The sequence below is a fragment of the Chiloscyllium plagiosum genome, unplaced genomic scaffold, assembly GCF_037043375.1.
Source record: "Chiloscyllium plagiosum isolate Xiang-an unplaced genomic scaffold, Cpla_swu_hap1 HiC_scaffold_22, whole genome shotgun sequence".
Classification (NCBI taxonomy): domain Eukaryota; kingdom Metazoa; phylum Chordata; class Chondrichthyes; order Orectolobiformes; family Hemiscylliidae; genus Chiloscyllium; species Chiloscyllium plagiosum.
The window spans coordinates 21,300,622-21,327,534 of NW_028270160.1; the positions used below are offsets into that span (position 1 = coordinate 21,300,622).

The 26,913-nt window shown below is 39.6% G+C and overlaps 1 protein-coding gene across 1 annotated transcript in view; it reads left to right on the forward strand.

The window, feature by feature from the left end:
- pdzd8 (PDZ domain containing 8) overlaps positions 1 to 26,913 on the forward strand; it is a 208,295-nt gene that overhangs the window by 71,732 nt on the left and 109,650 nt on the right. Inside the window, exon 3 of the mRNA XM_043712836.2 lies at positions 15,175 to 15,277. Within this exon, the coding sequence (XP_043568771.2) occupies positions 15,175 to 15,277 (103 nt within the window). The remainder of the gene's footprint in view (positions 1 to 15,174; positions 15,278 to 26,913) is intronic.

Genomic DNA, 26,913 nt, shown 5'->3' on the forward strand with positions numbered 1-26,913 from the left:
TCAAAAAGATTAGGAGAAAATGAAGTTAAATTTGCAAAGAACATAATATAAGTTAGTAAGATATTCCATAAACATAAAACAGGACATTTGTGATATGGAGAGAGTAAATAGGCAAAGTCTTCTCCTTGGGTCGGAGAGTCCAGAAGTAGAAGGCATAGGTTTAGGGTGAAAGGGGAAAGATAATAAAAGAGACCTAAGGGGCAACTTTTTCACACAGGGTGGTACGTGTATGGAATGAGCTGCCAGAGGAAGTGGTGGAGCTGGTACAATTGCAACATTTAAATGGTATTTGGATGGGTATATGAATAGGAAGGGTTTGGAGGGATTTGGGCCGGGTGCTGGTAGTTGGGACTAGATTGGGTTGGGATATCTGGTCGGCATGGATGGGTTGTTCCGAAGGGTCTGTTTCCATTCTGTACATTTCTATGACTCTGTGTCTCTAATTGGGTCAGGAGAAAATAGATATTACTTTGCACTGTTACTAAACGTTTGTAAATGCACTCTTCGGGAAGTAATGCATTGAAGTGCTAAATTTTGGCTTCATCGCTAAATGATCTCCAGAAGTTATACTCAAATTTAGCAGTCAGTTAATGCTTGGAGTACTGTTTTTGATGTGATAAAACCTTAACGGATATGTACTAGGAATAGAACGAAAAACAAGACATCTGATTTTAGTTGTAAAACAGAAAAGATTCTAGAAGCTCAAGTCAATATACTCTTGGACAGAATTTGGTTAATAAAGAGGCCCTTTTGAAGATACGTAAAATGTTAAGTGGAATAGACCCAGTAAATCAGAATATTACACTCTTCTGAGCCACAAATGTGAGACTTGATTGAAAATAGTGAACATAATGCTGGCCTAAGTAAGGAATTCTTTCCAGAAATTGTAATAGCAGATTGTAATAATCTGCCAGATGGAACTGTGGAGCCAAGAATATTAAAGGTATTCAGAATAATTGGCGAATTGGGATATGAGGGGGATTGATCAACTGACCCTTTTGGCTGTTTCTTTTGCTTTTACCTGATTTAACCAGAGAGTTGCCTAAACATTAGAATGTCAGCAAGTCAATTGTTTGATCAATTCCTGTTTTATTTTAAACGTTCATACTTTTTTAAAAAGTCAACATACAATATTCTGCTTTAAACTTATTTAGCTTGTGTATTTATCTTCTATCTCCTAAATTCAACAGATCATGTTTGCCCTACAGAAAAAGCAATTTACTTTGTCTGAGTACGATGTTCAATCCCTTTTTTTTTAAAAAGCATACAATAAAATTGCCAAAAAAAATCCTCCCTCCTGTTTCACAGTATTTACAGTTTGAAAACCTGAATAAATAAATTGTTTTATTCCGTTTGTTAATGTATGTTTTGCTAATTATGAAAGTAAGAATAGTAATTTTTGTCTGTATTTTAAAACTGGTATATTCCCTTTTGGGCCTTCCCATGTACTTCATATGATAATAAACATGAGTCAAGCTTTTGCTCTCCTTTCTAACTCTAGCCAGCTGGTGCAGCTAACAGTGATGTCTATAGGGGAAATCTCCACATCAGTCAAAGTGAGTGAGTCAAGAATTGAAGAGTGCTTAGTCTGAGGAAATCATGCTCTTGTGAGTGAATTAGGGAACTTTATTTTGAAATACTTCATTATCTCGGCATTGCAAGCCTAACATAGTTCATTTTTACCACTGCTCTCTTCTCATCTCCTCCTACACACTGTATCGAGTTTGCCCTATATTATTTTATGTTGAATGATGAATAGTTTCCTTATGTCAATAGATTTTGAGTGATCGTGAAACTGAAAATGTACTAGTGGTTTCTTAAGATTATTGAAATTGTATTATCATTTAATTTCCCCACAAGCCGTATGCAAACAAGCTATTGAATTATATTTCCATCAGTGCTTCTATTCTCTGAGTATAACTATGGGTTGAATGTGCCTGGGTTGAACAGACTACAGATATGACGTCTCTTCTGTTCTCTAAACAGTGACAGATGTGAAAGTCTAGCTATTGCATCCGTCTCTGTAGTTAATCTGGAGGGAGACAAAGTCATCTGGAGAAATGTAAATGAAAATAACTAATTTCCCCTCCAGTCAAATATATCTTATTTGCACTATTAATCTCAAATTCACTTGTATCACTAGAGCACTGCAGTGACCCATTTTGATTAAACAAGATTGCCTTTAAAGTTGCAAATTACAGTGCATGTTTAACAGGTTGAACAGTATTTTGCCTACGCAGTAAGTTATACTTATTTTTAGTACATTGCTGTGTAAGAAAACACTTTGCCCCAGAGAGAGGAGGTCATGGGTTAAATCCTGTCTCCAGGAATAGTCGATAATTTTATTTCCATACTGAGGGAAGCCTGCATTCTGTGGAGTATTGTCCTCCAGTGGCAGTGTTAAACTAAAACTCAGTCTTGCCCATTGAATGTCAAAGAGCCTGTGACACTGTGCAATGAATTATTTCCAGATCTTAGAATTTCTTTTTCAACCACCACAGCCCAAAATGAACAATGCATCTTAATTATGGGACTTAGTTGTGCATAAAATGGTTGACATTCACTTATGCATTCCATCAAAATACCTCATTATGTGAAATACTTCTGCATGTCCTAAGATGAAGCAGAAATAAATGTTGTTATGTGAAATGCTTCAGCATGTCTTAAGATGAAGTAGAATATAATATAAACATTATCTTTCTTGAATACCCAGTATATAGTACACTCAATTCAGGGCAATTGATATAGTTTTCTTTGTACTCTAAATGTCCACAAGAGGACACCAGAAAGCATAAATCCAGTGATCAAGCAATAAAGCAAAAGCTATTCATGCATTTAAAAACAAATCCTCCTTGGTTGTTATGTGATATTTTGTTTGTTATGTGATATTTTGTTTGTTGTTTGTGTTTTCTTTCTGTTTCAAGATCTATATTTATTTTACTTTAACCCACATGGTACCAGAGGAACTATGGGCAGCAAGACTGTGCTATTAGCTCTAGTCAATTCCGGTCTCTTTCTGACCACCCAGGTGGCATCCCACTTTTTCAGTTCTCCTTAAACATACTTTCCCGGTCTTCTTTGGCATGTCCCTTTGTCATTTTCCATCTGATAATGTCCATTCAACTTACACGGTGGTGACAGGCTGTACATTCGGGAAGCAAAAATACACTCCCTATTTGGTATACATTTTCAAATCTGAACTGCTGTTAGTCTGATACTTGTTAGAGTCATAGTCATACAGCACAGAAACATACACTTTGGTCCTACTCGTCCATGCCAAAAAAAATCTCAAACTAAACTAGTCCCACATGTCAGCTTCTGGCCCTTTTCACTATAAATCTTTCCTAATCATGTATATGGCCATGTGTCTTTTAAATGTTGTAACTGTCTCTGTATCTGCCAGTTTCTAAGGAAGTTCATTCCACACACGAACCACCTCCTGTGTAAAATAATTTGCCCCTCGTGTCTATTTTAAATCTGTCCCCTCATGCATGCTAAATACCTTTTTAACCACCCTGTCGATATGTGACACACACTTCAAAGTAGCTTGAATCCCTTGGTCCCTCTGTTATATAAACTACCCAAGCCCTATTATTATTTGTACAAGTTCTGTCCCTGTATGTTGTACCCAAATGCAATACCTCGCATTTATGCAAATTGAATCCATCTGCCATTTTTCAGCACATTGACCCATTTGATCAAGATCCCTTTGTAATCTTAGAAAACCTCTTCACTGTATATTATGTCACCAATTTTGGTGTCATCTGCAAACTTACTAACCATGGCCATGGTCATGTCCATCTCATTCACCACAATACTTTGAGTAGCTTGACTGGCACTAATCCTTACTCATGTTAATTTAAATTGCTGATAACAGGTGAAAACAATTCCCATTCCCTTTAACAGAAGGAAGGCTCAATCTTGATTAAATGAATAGATTTGTTACACTGTACTTAAGTTATTTACACATGTTGTGCAGTATGTTGTGCAGTAGTCTCTTGTGAGATATCCGGATTTACCTAAGATGAAGTACACATTACTGTTAGTTGAATAGAACCAAAATCTAATACAACTGAAACCAAACTGCTAACAAATTTGCTCCTCCAAGAAACAGTTCTGATGGGTAAAGCTTATGTCGTGTCAGTTAATCCCTTTTGCTGTGAGCGATCTCAGAAAACTGAGGCCAGACGGCAGTGTTATACACCTCTTATTTCATTAGCCTGATTAATATAATTGACTTCTTTCCTAATGCTTATTTTTTCTATAAATAAATTGCATTGAATATACAGCACAAAAATATGCTCTGAAGTCCACCTAGTCCATTCTAAAGTCCAAACTCCACATCATTCTTCTCTGTCGACCTCAATTTCATTTTCTGTTCCTTATCCTTTCAGGAACTGTTCAAATTTCCTGTTGAAAACATCGAAGTTTTTTGCCTCAGCTACTACTTACAACAGAAACTTCCACATTTTGACCACTTTCTCAGGAAATACATTTCTCCTGTTTTCTCATTGAATTTATAGGTAACTATTTGGTATATACGGCTTTTAGTTTTGCATTCTGCAAGTAAAAATATTATTGTTGACTCTGACCAACCCTTTCATAATTTTAATAGCTTCCATCCCATCATCACAGAGTCTTCCCCTCTACGAAAATGCTTTATCTGATAGCTGTAGCACAATACTGACTTTGTGATAACTGTAATCTTTCCGTTCTGGTATCACGTTGTAAGTTTTTAAAATTCTTTTTCTGGTGCTACTGAATCTTGTTAACAGCATGGAGACCAGAATTGTACTCGATATTCTGGATGCATCCTTACCAGAAGCCAGTGAAAATATCACAACATCATTATAGTTGAATTTTATGTTCCTGTATGTAATCTGAGTGTTTTATTGGGATTTTGAGATTGCCAGCTGATTCACAGCACAGTCTTTAATGATTCACTCACCAGATCCAGATGTGTTGATTCCAAAGTGTAGGTGATGTTTTACTTTTCTGACCACAGTGCAATAATCTGCAAATTTTGCTGCAGATCATTTTGGTATAAAATGTGTTTCATTAACATGAATTAGCTGTAACACAATTGATGAATTATGGATGCTGTTTGGATAACACAAACTTTCTACTGAACGGGCATAGTGATTTTCTATAGCAATCTTCTATGGCATGATTTTCTATAGCGGTTTTCCATTGTGTGATTTTCTATAGCACAAGGTTGGTGAGGGACACAACTGTTACGTTACAGCAAAACAACCTGTCTATTCAATTTTGTCTATTGCGGTGGAGATGAGACCACAATCAGATCAGCCATGCTATCATCAAATGGCTGAACAAGCGCGAGAGATTGAATGGCCTATTCTGACTCCTAATTTGTATGTTCGCATGTATGCTAATATGTTTGCATTACGTTTTCCACAGTGTTAGATCTCTCTCCCAATATGGTACCAACTTCAGGTTTTGATATGTTATTTTGTTTTGTGCACCTGATTATGTTATACCTCTTAATGCCGATTTTATGGTGTCACAAAGTAATACACAAACGTAAATAATGAAGATTTCTCCACAGAGCGGACATGATCTTACCCTGGTCTTATTTGGAAACAGCTGTTTTTGTAAAGCCACTTTTTTTTTGGACAGTGTCCTAAAATAGGAAAATACTGTTTTAAATCAAGAAAACTGCAAAGAGATGGCTGCAGTTTTAAAAATCATGTTTACTGGAGCACATTGGAACTGTATATAGTGTTGTATATTTCCCAATGCAAGAGCAGCAAAAACTGACACCACAGAACTGATGGGCTCTGAATTAATGGGCAGCTGCTTGATGCAATGTTTTGGCTCCTGAACAGGTGACCATGGCTTGTGAGGGGCAAGTAGAGTAGGGAGCTACCCAGTCTACAAAGAGAAAGGATATATGAAAATATCTCTTTTGTGTAGGTACTGGAAAGTCACTAGAAACAGCAATTTGTCTTCCTGTAAATCCCCAGTTGAAGGAGGAATAAAACATCTTTAAAGACAAATTCTCAACCAATGAATGAAAGTGTACATCGGTGTCCAAACAGCAAAAACAAATTAAGAGGAAGAGCAAGAAAACTACTTGTCAAATCCATTGGTCCAACTGGTACTATCAAACAGTGGAGGTCCGATTATTATTTATTTCTCTCTCCTTCACCCCTAATATCCATATCTTGTCTGCCTTTGTTTAATAGGGAGTAGAGTTTACAATTTCAATTTGCATTTTCCAATTGCCAGTGGTTAAAAACAATTTGTTCATAATGAACAGTTATTGTCTTGTCAAGCACAGAAACCTGGTGAGCATTTTCTTTCAACCTGAGTTTGTCAGTCAGGTAAATCTGAAATCAAAACAGTGTGTTGGAGAAACAGTTAGCTGCAAGACCTACTGTGTTTCTCCAGCACTCCCTGTTTTTGTTTCAGAATTCCCAGAAATTGTAATTCCTTGTTCATTTTCGGTAAACTGGAGATGTAAAGTGTGTCATTGCAAATATCAACACAATGAAAGGATTTAAATGGGAAGTTTTGGAAGAGAGTAGCATGAAATCAGAATAAAAACTAGAAATGAGCAATTGCCAAAGATAATGTTATAAATTATTTCATTTTGGTTTGTCCCCTTTAACATCATAGATTTTTGTGCACTTGGGTCGTATTTGTGTTTACTTTGAAATGACCTTTCCCCATGCAGTGCCTCCCTTGCACCTTGTCTCTCACCTTGCTCACTCCTCATCTTCCCAATCATCAACATCCTCCCACATGTTGATCATCTCCCTCACACTAATCCATTTTCGACTCTGTGTCCCTTCCAACTCAGTAAGTCCCCCCCAGCCTCTTAGTGACCCCCTCTCTCCTTCTCCGTGGCCCTCAGCACCATACCTTGCTCACTGCCTGACTCAGTGGCCATTTTCTTAACCAAGTTTACAACTTGCAACTCTCACTTGATCACTTTTACCTTCTTGCCACTTCATCTTTCCTCTCCTGAGCACTCACGCATGGCAAGGGTTTGAGTGGAAGAGATAGGAAAATGAAATTAGGTGTGTCTGAGATGAGGAAATTGAGAAATTAAAGCCTTGAAATAATGCATAAAAAACAGGAAATGCTTACAGACACCAGAAATGCAGGGCAATTACACCTGCGTACTCCCCTGGAAATGCGTATGGTTCTGATCCTCCAGGTAGTTGCATATCCTCTCCCTGTGCCATATCCTCTCTCCCTCCCCATACCCCAGTGTTCTCGCTCTCCATATGTTGTCCTCATTTGTTCCTCCACGTGTTCTCCCTAGCATGTGCTCTGTCCCCCAATGTGTTCTCCCCACCATATGTTCTCTTCCCCCTCACAACAAAAAGTTAAAAATCACGTAGCACCATGTTATAGTCCAGTAGATTTATTTGGAAGGACTAGCTTTCGGAGCAGTGCTCCTTCATCAGGTCCCGATGAAGGAACAGCATTCCGAAAACTAGTGCTTCCAAATACATGTGTTGGACTATAACCTGGTGTTGTGTGATTTTAACTTTATGCACCCCAGTTCAACACCGGTTCCTCCACATCATGCCCACACAACATGTTCACTCCCCCCGTATGCCTCCTCCGCCCAAACCTGTTCTCTTCCCCTCCTCCTCCCACACGTGCAAGTGCTCATGCATCTCTGAATCCTCCAGAGTCCTGAGGCTCACCTGAACTTCCTGTTCTCAATCCCCTCCTTCCTTCGGTCTCTACTCCCTCCCCAGTTCCCGATCTCCAGTAAAAACCACGCATGCATGGAAAATGAGCGCACATAAAAATCTCATACACTTATGTATGCAGAAGCATCTCCATGAAGCATACTCCTCAGTGTCTGCAAGCCAGCTTTAAAAAAATCTTGTAATTGGAAGCTTATAGAAAGATCTTCCAGATCCGAGAGAGGCCCTCAGTTTACATTAACTGTTGGTGGTGAGGTTGGAGTCTAACATCTGCAAACTTCTCTCATTTTGTATTGCCATCTGATCCTCTGACACTGGTCTCCAGGAAGTCTGCCTTTCCACTTCTGATATCTGAGCTTCCACCCCTCTACCTCACTCCCTAATTTTAATGGTCTTCCCAAAATCCTACTCTGACCAAATGTTGTTTCTTCAGAAAAGCCTTGGAATTTCTTTGCACATTAAGGACACTTTAGATTAGCATAACTTTGCATAAAGGACACTGTAGTACAATAGCATAAAGGTCATGTTACTGAGCTGGTAATTCAGAGAAACCAGAAGAACTGTGGATGCTGTAAACCAGAAACACAAGCAGAAATTGCTGGAAAAGTTCTGAGGAAGGCTCACTCGACCTGAGACATTAACTCTGCTTTCTCTCCACAGTTGTTGATGGTAATTCAGAGATCTGTGTTCAAATTTCAATGTGATAGCTGAGACATTGGCAGGTGGGACAAGATTGGATTGGGATATCTGGTCCGCTTGGACGGATTGGACCTTAGGGTATACATATCGGGATGGGACCTTTCCCAGGTTACTGAGGGAAGTGAGAGAGGAAATAGCTGAGGCCTTAATAGGTATCTTTGCAGCATCCTTGAACACAGCTGAGGTCCCGGAGGACTGGAAAATTGCTAATGATGTCACCTTGTTTAAGAAGGGTAGCAGGGATTATCCAGGTAATTATAGACCGGTGAGTCTGATATCCGTGGTAGAGAAGCTGCTGGAGAAGATACTGAGGGATAGGATCTGTTTACATTTGGAAGAAAATGGACTTTACCAGTGATAGGCCACATGGTTTTGTGCAAGGAAGGTCATGTCTTACCAGCTTAATAGAATTCTTTGAGGAACTGACAAAGTTGATTGATTGATGATGAGGGAAGGGCTGTAGATGTCATATACATGGACTTCAGTAAGACGTTTGATAACGTTCCCCATGGTAGGCTGATGGAGAAGATGAAGTCGCATGGGATCCAGGGTGTACTAGCTAGATGGGTAGAGAACTGGCTGAGCAGCAGGAGACAGAGTGTAGTAGTGGAAAGGAGTTTCTCAAAATGGAGGACACTGACCAGTTGTGTTCCGCAGGGATCCATGCTGGGACCACCATTGTTTGTGGCATATGTAAATGATTTGGAGGAAGGTATAGATGGTCTGATTAGCAAATTTGCAGTTCACACTAAGATTGGTGAAATAACAGACAGTGAAGGGGACTGTCAGAGAATACAGCAGAATATAGGTAGATTGGAGAGTTGGGCAGAGAAATGGCAGATGGACTTCAATCCATACAAATGCAAAATGATGCATTTTGGAAGATGCAATTCAAGAGTAAGCTATACAGTAAATGGAAAAGTCCTGAGAAAATTGATGTACGAAGAGATCTGGATGTTCAGCTCCATTGTTCCCTAAAGGTGACAACGCACATCAATAGAGTGGTCAAGAAGGCATACGGCATGCTTTCCTTCATCGGACGGGATGCTGAGTACAAGAGTGGCAGGTGATGTTACAGTTGTATAAGACTTTGGTTCAGTCACATTTGGAATACTCTGTACAGTTCTGGTCGCCACATTACCAAAAGAATGTGGATACCTTGGAGGGGGTACAGAGGAGTTTCACTAGGATGTTGCCTGGTAGGGAGGGTGCTATCTATGAAGAGAGGTTGAGTAGATTAGGATTATTTTCATTAGAAGGACTGAGGTTGAAGGGGAACCTGATTGAAGTCTACAAAATCATGAGGTACAGACAGGGTGAATAGCAAGAAGCTTTTTTTTTCTCAGATTGGGGGACTCAATTACTTCGGGTCACGAGTTCAAAGTGAGAGGGGAAAAGTTTAGGGGAGATATGCATGGGTGGTGGGTGCCTCAAACGCGTTGCCAGCGGAGGTGGTAGAAGCAGACACGATACTGTCATTAAAGATGTATCTAGATAGATACATGAATGCACAGGGAGCAAAGGGATACAGATCCTTAGAAAATAGGTGACAGGTTTAGATAGTGGATCAGGATCGGCACAGACTTGGAGGGCTGGAGGGCCTATTCCTGTGCTGTAATTTTCTTTGTTCTTTGTTCTCTCTTCTGGATCATTTAAGTATAAAGAATAAATAGAAACACTGACCAGAAAGTTATTTAGATTGTAAATAAAATGTCATCTGATTCATTGCTGTTCTCCAGGTAAGAAAAAATGTGTCTTTGCTGGGTCTGGTCTCTGTTGGACCCCAGAGTCAAAATGTGCTTGACTCTTAAGTGCCCTCTAAATGGCTTAGTTGACCATCTAGTTGAAAATTGGTGAGATGGATTGTAAATAAATAGGTAATTTTTGAAAATAAGCGAGTTACTTACAAGGATTTCTCCTTTTCATTGTGCTGCTGTTTACAAGCTTCTCACAAGAGGGCATTAGACCGTTACATTCTTGACACTGACCTGTTCCACTCAAGCTCGAACAAAATTCAAAAAAGTTCCTACTTAATGATAATGATTCCTACTTAATGAATTGTTTTTTTTAACCCAAGGCATCAGAGGATTTTGTTCTCAATCTTATAGTTAAACAGCACCAGGCTTGAGGCAAAGTACTTATTTTTAGTTTTTTATTCAATAAACGACCAGGTGCTTCTGCTATGGTCTTTTTTTTCACACATAGGCCATGGGCATCATTGGCTGGACAAGTATTTTTTTTTAAATTTAAAGAATACGCTTTATATCTATCAGTAAATACAAGAAGTACGAAATAATTCCTTACAGACTTTGCAGAAGATGCAGTAAAAGTCTGACATTCCTCATTAGAGCTTCAATCCAATTGCAAGAAAAAATACATTTTCTAAGCATTTACATTCCTATGAAGGCTATGAGGATATATCAACATTTAACTGATTCCCTTTATACTGTGGCAGAAAGATCTTAGACAGTGGTCTTTCCCCATTGTATTTTTTTTCTTAGTTGCCCATAAGAAGGTGGTGATGAGATGCTGCTTTGAACTGATGCAGTCCATGGCTGTAGGTAGACCCACAATACTGTTAGAGAGAATATTCTCAGATTTTGATCTGAGAACACTGAAAGATCGGTGATCCATTTCCAAATCGGGATGATGAGTGGCTTGGAGGGGAACTTGCAAATGGTGCTGTTCCCATGTGTTGTTACCCATGTGCTCGTAGATAGTAGTGGGGAGGTATTTGCATTTCTAAGGTTGCAGCCAATCAGTACAGCAAATACTATTTGGCCTTGGCCTTGACTGTTTTTGATGCTATGAAAAGGAACAAGAGTTTGATTTTTGTAACCCATGATATCTTCAGCTTCATCTGTAAAATAAACAGTTTCTTCTTTTGCAGTTGTGTGTTTTACTAGAATGACCGTCAGGAATAATAAATGAAAATTATGTGAGAGAACGAGTAGGATGACTGAAATGCGTACATGCACCAAAGGACTTCAATCTTATGACCACTGGATTCTGCTGATGAATGACTAAATATGTACCCCTTTGTAAAGGAGGTGTTGGGCCTGCAATCAGGAGAGACTGGTGATGGTGGTGTGGAAATTTGGAACAAGCACCTTCTGTCTTGGTGAAATAGCGAAATGTTTTGCATATGAACATTTAATTTTTTTAATATAGTCACTCTACATCAAATGCAACAGCTGCATGCCTGTTCAGGCACATATAAAAATCCATGGAGCTATTCAAAGAATAAGAAATTCTTCTAGTGTCCACATCAAAATTCCTCCCTCAACCAAAAACATTTTCACTGTCAAGTTACTGCTGGGGTGGCTGTGATGGAGTGGTGATGTCACTGGATTAGCTGTTAGTACATCAGACTGATGTTCTGAGGATATGGGTTTGAAACCCATGGCATTTGATGTAGTTTGGATTCAGTAAAAATGTGAAATAAAAAACTGTCTTAATGGTGCCCACTTTTTAAAAAGCCATCTAGTTCACCAATATCCTTTTTATGGAAGGATAAATGCAATCCTTACCTCACCTGACCTACTGCGATTCCAGACCCACAGCAATGTGATTGACTCTAACTACTGTCTGGACATTTAGGAAAGGTCAATAAATGCGGCCCAGCCAGTTCATTCCATGAATACGTTAAAAAAGTCGTTTGAATCATTTACCTCCCAAATATTACTGAATCACAGAATTGTTGTGGTGCCAAAGGCCAGTCAGCCCAACAACAGCAAAAACAAGTTGCTGGAGAACTCAGCCTGCCTGATGGCATCTGTGGGATGAAAGTGGAGTTAAGATTTCAATCTGGTGACTCATTATTAGAACGGTTAGAAACTAGCAAAACATGACATACTGAAGACGAATTGTTGCCGGAGGGGGGGTGAGGTGAAGTGAGAGGGGTAAGCATTTAGGTGGAGTTGGAGCTCAGACAGAATTATGAAAGTGATAGGTAAATAAAGTTATAGCAGGCCTGGACGGGGAAAAGAAGCTGAATAAGTGTTAATAAGAGCTAAAGGTAGGAGAAAGTGGATGAGTTGTACTGAATGCAACCCGTATAATATGATGACAGGCCTAGGAGTAGGTGAGAATGGCTGACTGTGCTAAAAGCAACACGTGACACCACAAGACAAGGTGTAAAGAACATGGAAGGATGGAATGCGGTTTTAAAGTTATTGAACTTGATGTTGAGTCCAAGAGGTTACAAGGGCTCCAAATGGAAAATAAGGTGATGTATTTTGAACTAGCATTAAGGCTCATTGGAACACTGGCGCTGGCCTGCCACAGAAATGCTGGCCAGGGAACATGGTGGTATGTTGAAGTGGTAGCCATCTGGAAGTTTGAGGTTGTTTTTTGCAGACAGAGAATATGGATTGTCTGCATTTCCTCTTCCCAATGTAGAGGAGACCACATTGTGAATCATGAGAATAGGAGACTAGATTGAATGAAGTCCAAGTAAATTGCTGCTTCACCTGGAGGCTGTGTCTGGGGCCTTGGAATGGTGAGGAGGGAGGAAGTAAACAGGCAAGTAAACAGACACTTGCTGCAATTGCATGGGAAGGTGCTGTGGAGGTATGAAAAGTTGGGAGTGGAGGAGGAATAGACCAGAGATTCCTGGAGGGAACAGTCCTTGCGGAATGCTGACAAGAAGGCAGAGGAGTGGGTGTTTGCTTGTGGCATCCGTTGGAGGTGACAGAAATGGTAGCATACAGTCCTTAGGATGCGAAGGCTGGTTGGGTGGTAAGTGAGGAGGGAAGGGAAGGGATGAGGGCAGAAGTCTAAGAGATGAGTTCAACCTGGCTAAGGCCACTGTTGACCACAGTAGCAAGGAATCCTCAACTGAGGCAAAAGGTGGGCATTTCTGAGCCCCCGTCCCACCCTGTGGAAGATGGCATAATCAGAACAGATGCAACAGAGACCGAGATACTGGGAGAATGCGATGGAGTCCCTATAGGAAGCAGGGTGTGAGGATATGTAGTCCAGGTAACTGTGGCAGTTGAAGAGTTTGTAGTGTATATTGCTGTCCAGCTTATCCCCAGAAATGGAGAAATAGATACCGAGGAATGGAACAGAGGAGTAGGAGATGAACCAGGTGAAGGTGAAGGTAGGGTGGAAGATGGAAGCAAGATTGATAAATGTTTCCAGTTTAGAAGAAGATGGAGAAACAGCATTGATGACATCATCAATGTACTAGCGAAAGAGTTGTGGGGATGGACCTGAGTGGGATTGGAACAAGGAATGCTCCAAGGAGAGACCTGCACAACTGGGTCTGTGCAAGTGTTCATAACTGCACCTTTGACCTGAAGGAAAAGAGAGGAGTTGAAGGAGAAGATGCTCAAAATGAGGACAAGCTCAGCCAGGTAGAGGAGGGTGATGGTGGATGGGGACGGTTCAGGCCTTTTTTCCAGGAAAAAGCAGAAAGTTCTTAGACCATCCTGATGGGGAATGGATTTGTAAAGTGACTGAAGCCTGCAAACTGGAAAGTTTGAAACTGATGACATGTCACAAGAGTCATGGATGTGAGTGGGGAAGGACTGGCTAAGGAGAGAAAAATATAGATGGGTTGGGGGTAGGAAGAGTTCTGTTCCATGGGACAGTGGGTCTGCCCAGGCAGTCCTCTTTGTGGATTTTGGAGAGAAGGTAGGAGTGGGCTGGAGTTAGGAGACTTTGAGCTGGAGGAGGCTGTCACAGAGATCCAGGTGAGATGAGGTTGGTGACGGTCGTGGATGCAATGACTTGATGCTTGATGATGGGGTCATGGCCCAGGGGGAGATGGGAGGAGCTGTTTGAGAGCTGGTACTTGGTGTCAGACAGCCCATCATATCTGCATCAGTTCTCTGGATAAGTATCATGATTTAGTGCTAATCTCCTGCCTTTCTCCAAAGCCTTGCATGTTATAATCATCTAATGTTCTTTAGAATGCCTTGGTTAATCCCATCTCCACCTCACTTCCGAACGTGCCTTCCAGGTTGAAACCACTTTCTTTGTGAAAATGTTTTGTCAAATATTAATGAATGTACTTCAAACAAGAAAATTATTGAATGCAAAAATTTAAGGACTTCTGAGTCCATAATGCAGCACCGCATAAATCATCTTTTGTTTTCTTTTATTCATTGCCAAGAGTGATGAAGTACCTACTGATCTCCGGCTGTATGCAGTCGACTTCTAGTTACCTAAAATACAAATGTCGTTGCAGCAGAATGTTACTTTGTGGTTTGCATTTATTATGCTTCTAACTGTTTAGAGGACTTCTTTGATCCAGATTTCCAGAGATCTACAAACTAGAATTAATATATTTATGGGCTATTTTGAATTTGCTTATGATTATTTCTGTATATTTTATGAATTTATATGTCTCTCTTCCCAGCCTTATCCCCCAACCTAAAGTTACCTCTCATGTCCAATACTGACTTGTATTCTCCTGTGGTTCCTTAGCAGCTGGTGCGAGTAATCTAACTAAATGACAACCCATCCAGAGTTACTGAATAGTAACTTTGAGCCCTTCATATCTTTATTCTAGATAAATGCATCGTTGGGAATCAGTTAGTTTAGCATTTGGGATGGGAATCCAATCTTGAAATTCTGGTCTGAGTACCTTAGTGCCGCAATGTATGATGTATTTATCACTTCTCTTTGTCCCAAATGGAATTGAACAGTAATTCACGAAAGTACAGGAAATCAAAGTCAGTGCAATAAAAGTGTTTGCCGTCAAGAATAAAGAATTATCACCTATTATTTAGTGGAAAATCTAAATCTTTTAAAGTAATAATCACATTATTCTTTTTAGGTTATTTATCCTGGGATCGTATGACCGAACTGAACACATTCACTGTACCCTGGAGTTGAGCACCAAGGTTTGGAAAGAAAAACCTAGAAGCTCCATCAAAACGGTATCTACATTTGCAAATGCTACTATTCTGATATGAAAGTTTTCATATTGTCAATTGGAGATCTTTATTCAATACTGAACAAAAATGAAATATTAAATATTTAACTCTACAAAGTCAAGAGAACCTGTGAATTGCAAGGTTCTCTCAGACTAAACCCGTATGAATATCATTCTTCAGTAACTGAGACTGTGCTTTCAAGCATTATTGAAACATATATTTTTCAGTGTTTCACATAGATTGTAGGAAATATATTCACTGGCAGATGTTGATTACTTGGGTTCCATGTTGTAAATAAATAGCATGCTTTGGTTTAGTTTCAAGATTGTTTTTCTTAATAAGGACAATTTTTACTGTTTGATTTGGAGGGTATTTACAGTTTTAAAGCTCCATCATGTGACTGTCAACATATGTGGACAGATCAGCCAGATTGAGGGACACAGTAGTGAGCCTGTTGTCCACTGCTATTCTATAGGCAACATGAGAAATAGTAATACTTCAAATGTGATTTCGTAACAATTTATTGAGTATATATCATTATAGTTGCTCCCTTGGATTGCCAACAGGGAAGCATAATGTATCTGTTGCACACAAGTCAAAGAAAAACTGGCATTTGGTTGTTTCTTGTGAACTGTATAGTTGTCTTTGTCCTTGTATTGTTTTGACCAGCAGAGGGCTGACTGGTCAGGGCTCTCCATTTCAGTCAACTATCTTGTTAGTATACAATCCATTGTTATTCTATTGTTACTATCTGTTGCATATCTTTAATTTTGTCTCAGAATTAGATTTTTTAAATTACATTACAGTGTGGAAACAGGTCCTTCGGCCCAACAAGTCCACGCCGACCCGCCGAAGCGTAACCTACCCATACCCCTACATTTACCCCTTACCTAACACTACGGGCAATTTAGCATGGCCAATTCACCTGACCTGCACGTCTTTGGACTGTGGGAGGAAACCGGAGCACCCGGAGGAAACCCACGCAGACACGGGGAGAACATGCAAACTCCACACAGTCAGTCGCCTGAGGCGGGAATTGAACCCAGGTCTCTGGCGCTGTGAGGCAGCAGTGCTTGGCGCTGTGAGGCAGCAGTGCTAGGCGCTGTGAGGCAGCAGTGCTAACCACTGTGCCACCATGCCGCCCACAAATTAATGGTGACATTTGAAGCTATTTTCAAATGCTCATTAATTTTCCAGTTGCAGAATTCACTGTGACATCTTATGCATCAAACTCTCAAAAATAACGTTGTTTTCAATGTTAGTTTTATGACTGAACATTACATCATGCCAAATATGATTGCTTTTACAGTCTACCCATCACAACGAATGGAAAACTCAATGCCTTGCATTATGTTGGGGTAATATTTCCCATTTCCAGGTGTGTTTTTAGGTCAGTGTTATCTCATTCATATGTCCTAAGTCTGTATGACTGCTCTTTTGTATCAACCGTTTGGTGTTTAGTGGAACAATAACAACTATCATTTTTATTGTGTCTTTAATATAGTCATAGAGATGTACAGCATGGAAACCGACCCTTCGGTCCAACCATCCATGCCAATCAGATATCCCAACCCAATCTAGTACCACCTGCCAGCACCCGGCCCATATCCCTCCAAACCCTTTCTATTCATATACCCATCCAAATGCCCTTTAAATGTTGCAATTGTACCAGCCTCCACCACTTCCTCTGACAGCTCATTCCATACACGGACCACTCTCTGTGTGAAAAAGTTGCCCCTTAGGTCCCTTTTATATCTTTCCCCTCTCACCCTAAACCTATGCCCTCTAGTTTTGGACTCCCCGACCCCAGGGAAAAGACTTTGTCTATTTATCCTATCCATGTCCCTCATAATTTTGTAAACCTCTAAGGGCACCCCTAAACCGCTGACGCTCCAGGGAAAACACCCCAAGCCTGTTCAGCCTCTCATGCCAAAGTGCTTCACAGGAGTTTTATCAAACAAAATTTGACACTGAGCCATGTGAGATAGTAGATCACATCACCAAAGGTTTTGTGAAAGGAGTGACTTTAAGGGGCATTCTAATACCAGCAAAAGAGGTAATGAGATTTTGGGAGGGAATTCTTGAGTCTGACTATAATAGCAGCTAAAAACATGTACAAAAAACATGATATGATTAAAATTAAGGATATACAAGAAGCCAGAATTAGAGAAACACAGTGACTTTAGGGTTGTAGGTCTGGAGGAAGATACAGAGATAATAAGAGGTGGGAGTGTACAGGTTGTTTCTCCATGAACCACATGGAAAAGGGACAATGAAACTTTAAGGCAATAGCATTAACTCGTATCCTTGTTAAACTTTACATATCTCAAAGTAGGAGGGACTGTACAAAAAAAGAAGGCAGCCTAACGTGAACAAAACAGGAAATGTGAATGCAAGAAAGAATAATGTAAGGGAGCTCATTAATGGTGAAGGAATAAGTAGAACTTTAGAGCAGAAGTCTAAAAAGGTGGTGAAATATAAAGTTTCAAAAAATAGTTGAACTATCTGTACAGAGATGTGCACCACTTCCAAAATAAAACACGGGAATTGGAAGCAATCATGATTGGCTGCAACCAGCCAAATTAGGGATTAAGGAGACATGACTAGAAAAAAGTCAGGACAGGGGATTGAATATTACATAATATATTTAGAAAGGTAAAGGGGGGGAAAAGGCATCAAAAACGTACTTAGTAGGCATAACAAAATTGCAGTAGAAGAAAGGAACTCGACTATCAGTAAAACAAAATAAAATCCATATGTATAGAGGTAAAAGACATTAAAGGATTAAACACAATGATAAATATCTATAGGCTACCTTATAGGAGCTGTATGAAGAAATATTTTAACAAATTAGAAATTTGAGTAATGATACACAGTAATCATGAGGTGTTTCAATACTGTGGTACTAAATGGATTGAAGAGGTGATAATCATAAGTAAACGTCATTCCCATAATGTGAATGGAATTTTTTTTTCTATCACAGGACATCAAAAGCCAAAAAAAGGGAAGATTCATCTTTGGATCTCGTAGTGATAGAGGAATGAGAGTAAATGGATTAAGAGATAGTAGGGAAACATCTGGGTGATAGTGGCCAAAACAGAAGGTGCATTAGGCTGTTCATAGAGAAGTACTTAAGTATGATGAAAGTAGCATTAATAGGTTGAAGAAAAGCTAATATTGAAGACATGAGCAAAGAACTTGGGAAAGTAAAGTGGGCAACAAGATTGATAACTAACTATTTAAAACAACAACGAAGCACTTAAATTGCAGGAAAAATATATTGAAAGAAAAGAACAGGCTAAATACGAGTTGGACTCCTTGAATGAATAAAGACAAGGGAAAAGTTAAGATCCAGGAAAACGATTTGTTAACTAAGTCGACTGTAGGGAAGTGTGTGGTAAGAGGGAACATAGTGATTTGGAGACATCCACACAGATTAGAAAGGCAGAGAGGATTAAATTATTAAAGAAGCTAAATATCAAGGAACAGTGAAATATGTATCAGGCACATCAATGAAGTTTTGGAAGGCAGTCGAGGAAATGATAAACAACTAGCACAAGTTTAAATAATTATTTAGGTTCAGCATTTACCCGAGAGCTAGAACAGACTGACATTGGATAACAAGGCATGAGGTACATATTTTTATCTTTCACAGATGTGGGTTTCATTGACAAATCCAGCATTTTTTGTCCTTCCCTAATTGCCCTAAGCATGGTGGTAATGAACCACCTCCTTGAACTATAAGTACACCAGTATTAGAAAGGGAATTCCAGGATTTTCAGCAAGCACAATTGAAGGAACAGAATTGTGCATAACCGGCAGGGGAACTTGCATATTCCTTTGCAGCTGCTACCCTTTTCCAACAAAGTGTTAGAGGGCAGGGATTTGAAAGGTGCTGTTGAAGGAGCATTGATGAGTTACTATACTCGATAGTTAGCACCTTTTTGCTGTCAAGATATGTTGGTGGTGGAAAGGGCGAATGTTGAAGGGTGCCAATCAAACAATCTGCTTTGACCTGGATGGTGTTAAACCTCTTGAATGTTGTTGGAGCTACACATCCTGGATGGAGAATATTTTATCACATTCCTGACCTATACTTTGGTGGGCAAGCTTTCAGGTTGCTGCACAATTTACCTGTTGCAGAATTCTCAGCGCTTCTATAGCGAACAGCCAATGGGGAACTTCAAACCAGCATCTCCAGGAAAACAACACATATGACCAAATACTGAACTACAGAAGCAATCATCCCAATACCCACAAACGAAGCTGCATCAGAACATTTCAACACTGCAGCACAGAGGAACTATGCAGAGCAGAGGAAGATCACGTAGACTGCGCATTCAAAAAGAATGGGTACCCAATGAACACAGTTTGCCAATTTCTCAGCAACAAACCCAAACAATCAGACAAAATGCATCCAGAAATCCTAACTACTGTCCCCTATATCAAAGACATCTCAGAAATGACTGCCAGACTACTTGGACCTCTTGGCATCATGGTAGCTCACAAACCCATTGACACACTAAAACAGCAGCTAATGAACTTGAAAGACCCTATACAGACAACAAGCAAAACCAATGTCATTTACAAAATGCCTTACAAGAACTGTAACAAACACTACACTGGACTCATAGGCAAAAAACTAGCCACCAGCATACATGAACATGAATTAGCCACAAAAAGATATGACCCACGATCACTAGTATCCTTACATACAGATAAGGAAGGATACCACATCGACTGGGACAACACATCCATCCTCGGACAAGCCAAACAGAGATACGCATGAGAATTCATAGAAGCATGGCATTCGAACCAAAACTCAGTCAACCAACATATCGACTTAGACCCCATCTACCACGCTGAGAAAAAGAACAGGAAATGACATGACCATGGGAAATGACATCACCAACCCAAGGAACCCTAAACTGGAGGCTCAGTGATGATGTTACCTAGTGTGGTGACAAAACATCTGAAAATTAACCTTACAACTCAGCAAGCAAACTTACATCCAGAACCTCAACCTGAGCTAGAAATCCTCTCCAAATTCACTAAAAAAAAGGAGTGTATTAAATAAACAATCTGTCCAAACAGGTTTCATCCATCCATTTTAAAAGTATTGAGGGAAGAGTTATCAGAGGCACTTTCTCACATTGTCAATGTAGGGAAATAGATGGTGACATCTTGAAAAATGTCCATAATACAGAGGAGGAAGTGCTGGATGTCTTGAAATGCATAAAAGTGGATAAATCACCGGGACCTGATCAGGTGTACACTAGAACTCTGTGGGAAGCTAGGGAAGTGATGGCTGGGCCTCTTGCTAAGATATTTGTAGCATCGATAGTCACAGGTGAAGTGCCGGAAGACTAGAGGTTGGCTAACGTGGTACCACTATTTAAGAAGGGTGGTAAGGACAATCCAAGGAAGCCTGACATCGGTGGTGGGCAAATTGTTGGAGGGAACCGTGAGGGACAGGATGTACATGTATTTGGAAAGGCAAGGATTGATTCGGGATGGACAACATGGCTTTGTGTGTGGGAAATCATATCTCACAAACTTGATTGAGTTTTTTGAAGAAGTAACAAAGAGGATTGATGTGGGCAGAGCGGTAGATGTGATCTATATGGACTTCTCTGAGACGTTCGACAAGGTTCTCCATGGGAGACTGGTTAGCAAGGTTAGATCTCATAGAATACAAGGAGAACTCGCCATCTGGATTCAGAACTGGCTCAAAGGTAGAAGACAGAGGGTGGTGGTGGAGGGTTGTTTTTCAGACTGGAGACCTGTGACCAGTGGAGTGCCAGAAGAATCGGTGCTGGGTACTCTACTTTTCATCATTTATATAAATGATTTGGATGTGAGCATAAGAGGAATAGTTAGTAAGTTCGCAGATGACACCAAAATTGGAGGTGTAGTGGACAGCGAAGAAGGTTACCTCAGATTACAACATAATCTTGATCAGATGGGCTGAGAAGCGGCAGATGGAGTTTAATTCAAATAAATGCGAGGTGCTGCATTTTGGGAAAGCAAATCTTAGCAGGACTTATACACCTTAATGGTAAGGTCCTAAGGAATATTGCTGAACAAAGAGACCTTGGAGTGCAGGTTCATAGCTCCTTGAAAGTGGACTTGCAGGTAGATAGAATAGTCGAGAAGGTATGCTTTCCTTTATTGGTCAGAGTATTGAGTACAGGAGTTGGGAGGTGGTATTGCGGCTGTACAGGACATTGGTTAGGCCACCGTTGCAATATTGCGTGCAATTCTGGTCTCCTTCCTATCAGAAGGATGTTGTGAAACATGAAAGGGTTCAAAAAAGATTGACAAGGATGTTCCTAGGGTTAGAGGACTTGAGCAATAGAGAGAGGCTGAACAGGCTGGGGCTGTTTTCCCTGGAACGTCGGAGGCTGAGGGCGACCTTATAGAGGTTTACAAATTATGAGGGGCATGGATAGGATAAATAGACAAAGTTTTTTTCCCTGGGGTCGGGGATTCCAGAACTAGAGGTCCAGAACTTTAGGGTGATAGGGGAAAGATAGAAAAGAGACCTAAGGGGCAACTTTTTCACACAGAGGGTGGTACATGTGTGGAGTGAGCTGCCAGAGGATGTGGTGGAGGCTGGTACAATTGCAACATTTAAAAGACATTTGGATGGGTATATGAATAGGAAGGGTTGGAGAGATATGGGCCGGGTGTGGCAGGTGGTACTAGATTGGTCGACATGGACAGGTTGGACTGAAGGGTCTGTTTCCGTGCTGTACATCTCTATGATTCTCTGACTCTATAACTGGCAAATAGCTAGTTTTTAAGAAGGAAAATAGAATATGCCTAGGTAATTATGACAGTTTAACAATCAAAGGCAGAGAAATAATGAATCCTTATTACAGGGTCCAATAGAAGAATATTGAAAAACCAAATGAATATTCAGCATGGATTTTCAAATAGCAAAATCTTGCTTATTGACCTTATTTGATTATTTTAAGGGGTTGGCTATGGGGGCAAGAAAAAAATTCACTACTAAGGAGGATTCCAACAAACAATAAGAAGGTGGACATATGGAATGGGCAATTCATTCAAGTCAGAAAAATGAAAGTTTTTACATGTTGGTTTGAAAAATGGGACTTTTCCTCATTCCTGAAGAAGGGCTCATGCCCAAAACGTCGATTCTCCTGCTCCTTGGATGCTGTCTGACCTGCTGCGCTTTTCCAGCAACACATTTTCAGCTCTGATCTTCAGCATTTGCAATCCTCACTTTCTCCTTGAAAAATGAGATGACTTGTTTGGAGCGTACAAATCTAAATTAGGTAGAGGAGAAAAAGAATCTTGGTGTATAAAACATCAATCATGAAAAATTATGCTCGAGGTTAGCATAGCCTTTTTAAAAATAAAGCAGCCAAGAACTGGACTTTCTGTTTGGAGGGATAGAATTAAAAGTAAGGAAGTTACAATAAACTTGTAATGAAACTTGGTTGGATCACATTTGGAACATTGCATACAGTTCTAGATCTATAACATAGAAAAGTATATGGAGGCAATGGGGAGAATGCAGAAAAAAAACGCTAAAAAAGTGAAGACATACATATCATCAGGAAAGAATGAACAGACTGGGTTTCTTTCCTCAAGAGGAGAAGGTTGAGCAGTGATTAAATAGGTAACTTCAAAATTATGAAAGGTTTTGGGAAGAGTTGATACAGAGATAATATTTGGATGAGCATAACTACAGAATGAAGAGTCACAAAGAAACCCAGTCAGGAATTCAAAAGAAATATCCTTACTCAGAAAAATGAGAATGTGGGATTCAGTTCCATAGGGGATAGCTAAAACAAATTATATAGGTGTATTTAATTGGGTGGGGGGAAATTAGATAAGCACGTGGGAGAAGAGAACGGAGGTTATGTTATTCTTTTTGTGAGGAAAGATTAGAAGAAACTTGAATAGAACAGAATGATTTAGTTGGGCCAAATAGCCTGTTTCCGTTCTGTATGTAATATGTGATCTGACATACCTCTTTGTACCTTAATGAGCAGATGTTCTGGTTCATTGAACAGTGTTAAAACTTTCAGGCCCACCTATTTCAAAGAGTATGGTTCATCAAATATAAAATAAAACAATGTGTAATACCTAAGTTGCTTGGGCTGTAAAAGCGAAATTGCATTTGTTTAGAAATTCATTTAAGCACTGCTGTCTTAAATAATTTGAGACTTATGTTCTGTCTTGCCAAGTGTTGAATTGCCTATTGTGTGAAGATATGTGATTTTCATTTACTTTCACAGCTTCATTTAGCTGAATTGATCTAAATATTTAGTTCCAATATTTTCACAGTTGAGCATGTTCTTTATGTTGAGTCTACATTCAGAGAAGCGCAGCAGGTCAGGCAGCATCCAAGGAGCAGGAGAATCGACGTTTCGGGCATGAGCCCTTCTTCAGGAATGAGGAAAGTGTGCCAAGCAGGCTAAGATAAAAGGTAGGGAGGAGGGACTTGGGAGAGGGGCATTTGCGATAGGTGGAAGGAGGTTAAGGTGAGGGTGATAGGCCGGAGTGGGGGTAGGGGCGGAGAGGTCAGGAAGAAGATTGCAGTTTAGGAAGGTGGTGCTGAGTTCGAGGGTTGGGACTGAGACAAGGTGGGGGGAGGGACTCCCTCGAACTCAGCACCACCTTCCTAACCTGCAATCTTCTTCTTGACCTCTCCGCCCCCACCCCATTCCGGCCTATCACCCTCACCTTAACATGCCCATTCCATATGTCCCCCTTCTTATTGTTTGTTGGAATCCTCCTTAGTAGTGAATTTTTTCTTGCCCTCATAGCCAACCCCTTAAAATAATCAAATAAGGTCAATAAGCAAGATTTTGCTATTTGAAAATCCATGCCCCTCACCTAATGCCCCTCCCCCAAGTCCCTCCTCCCTACCTTTTATCTTAGCCTGCTTTGCACACTTTCCTCATTCCTGAAAAGGGGCTCATGCCAGAAACGTCGATTCTCCTGCTCCTTGGATGCTGCCTGACCTGCTGCGCTTTTCTAGCAACACATTTTTAGCTCTGATCTCCAGATCTGCAGTCCTCACTTTCTACATTCAGAGAGTTGAGTCCTGAAAGCTGGATTCGCCTTGGGAAATAGAAATTGGAAGAGCTATCTTGTCTTTGTTTAATCAAAGTTGACATCATTTTTGTATTTGATGTGGTTAATTGTAATTGACATGTTTGGTTGACACAAAATTAAATCAGGAAATATTACGTGAAATAATTGTAGTTTGAACGCTAGTCATTGGGGCCTGGAGGATTACTGATTCTGGCTTCATGCCGAGGTTATGGTTCCATGCTGCATTTTAATATTTCTGTTGCAGCATTTCCTTACACTCAACTGATGAAATGCATGCACTTTTTATAGGCTAGTGTTGAAGATTTAAACTCTCTTCTTTGGGTTGATTTTGATTAAAAAAAACTACTGCTAACACATTATTCTATATAATTGGAGCAATCCAGACAATTTTTACCTCTAATCAGAGATTATCTGATTTTTAAAACTATAAACGTTTAACAATTAACAATAATAGTTATTTCTTGGCCACGTGTTAACTGAAAATTAACACGACTAAAATCTGTCGCCTTGTAGTCCTGACTCTCAAATGTTACTACCATGGAGTTTGCTGTTACTGCATCATGTGTATTCACTTTCACATGGATGCTGCCTGTATTATAATGTAATGTTATTGAAAGTATACTCAACCAAGTGAGACCACATTCAACAAAGGTCTCGCAGTGTTCCACGTTTACAAATGCTCAAAGTCTGCATATGGTTTCAGGAGTTCATGAACAGTTTATCTGAAATAAAATAAAGTTTGAATAGCAACTTTGCATATTTCTCAGAGAACCTTGGAGGACTTCACACTTAATTATTACCTTCAAATGCACTGTCTATTGATATTTAGGCAAATTCTACAATCAGTTTACATACAGTCGTGACCATAAATAAATTGCCTGATGCTGATTTTTGACAAAGGAATGTTGTCTACCTTATTGGAAGAATTATTTGGATATCAAAAATCATTCTTCATTCACGTAAGCCATTGGAACAAGCAAATGCCAATCTCTCCACAGATGCTGCCAGACCTGTTGGGGTTTTCCCCCAGTTTATGTTTTTATTTCAGAAACCTGTGGTTCCCCATCTTTGAGTTAACACTAGATATTTGAAGACTTTGCAAGCATATTTATTGTTCTTAGAGATGGTTATATTAGTTTTTCCCAAAGTAAACATTCAAAGTGATTTTTGGATGTCAAATACAACATGTTACTTTACAGTCAATATATCTTGATTGTTGAGTCAAGATTCTGTCTTTATCTTTCTAGTTGAAGATCTTACCATATACTATTGGAACATGCTTGTTTCGGTAAAGGTACTTTGTTAGCCTATATGAGTGGATTCAGCGTGCAAGAATATTGCTGGTGGTGGTTATTACACCTTAGCAGAAAGAGTTTGACCACCAGAATTAAGAGAGAATGTTGCGGTGCCATTCTTGACCTTAACCCAGTAGGTTATGCCGAGAGTTAGCTGGCTCAGCTGGGTTCCTGAGATCTTAAATAACTGCTGAAACTTGCAAAGACTGGGGCCCAAAAAAAATTATAGTTGTCTTTTTTGCGTTTGACTTACAGTAGACTACGTGTCCCTTAGCCTTAGGACTGCAGCTGCACTAGTGCTGGTCTTGTCCATTATTTGGGAAATGTAAATTTAATTAGACTCAAAAGCTAGGAGAGGAACTCTTGATCATTGGTATTGATTGTACTTTTACTCCAAATTGATCAAATTTTCATGGATAATCCCATAAGAGTGTCATTGATTGGAATTATCCTTAAAGCTATTCTACAGGTATATACATTTGGAAACTCATTCCCACTTTTCATAAATTGCCTGTCCATTTGTGTTTTGTTATTTGACTCAATAAGTTCTCAAGTTGTATGACTCAATAAGTTCCTTTCAAATCATGCTAAATCCCAGAATTGATAAAAGGACATGAAATTTAGTTGAGTTGAAGAAGTCTTAATAATGTCGATAATATTTATAATTATTATCTGAAGTCCATTTAGGATTGAGATCAAACTTACGAGCCTATTTCAACTGAAGTACCATGTAGGTGATGTCACCTTAAATTAATTTGAAGTGCTTTGATTTAAATATATGCTAAAGAAACTTTGTATGATTAGTTAAATCTGTAGAATATAATTATGGTTTTTATTTTATTTATTAATAGAAGCCACCCACTCCAAGAACTTAAAAATTTTGAAGCTAGTGCTTATTGTGGGGAACTTTGAAAGTAAGATTAATAAACTTAATTGTACATTTCACCTCATATACCTAGATTTGCATGTAAGTCTGTAATAATACATTTTTTAAAATAAAATACTTTATTTAAAAGCAAACTGGAGGTTTAAAATAAAAACAAATTGCTAGAGAAACTCAGCAAATCTGGCAACATCTGTGAGGAGAGAGAAAAACAAAGTTAATGTTTCAAGTCCAATATGTCTCTTTCTTGGAGCTGTGAAGTCTGAAAAATAGTTTTTATGTGCCTGTCATTTCTATATTTCCAAGACTGGACGAGAATTTTATGGAACATCTGCACTCTACCTGTAAGAACAACTTTGACCTTCTGC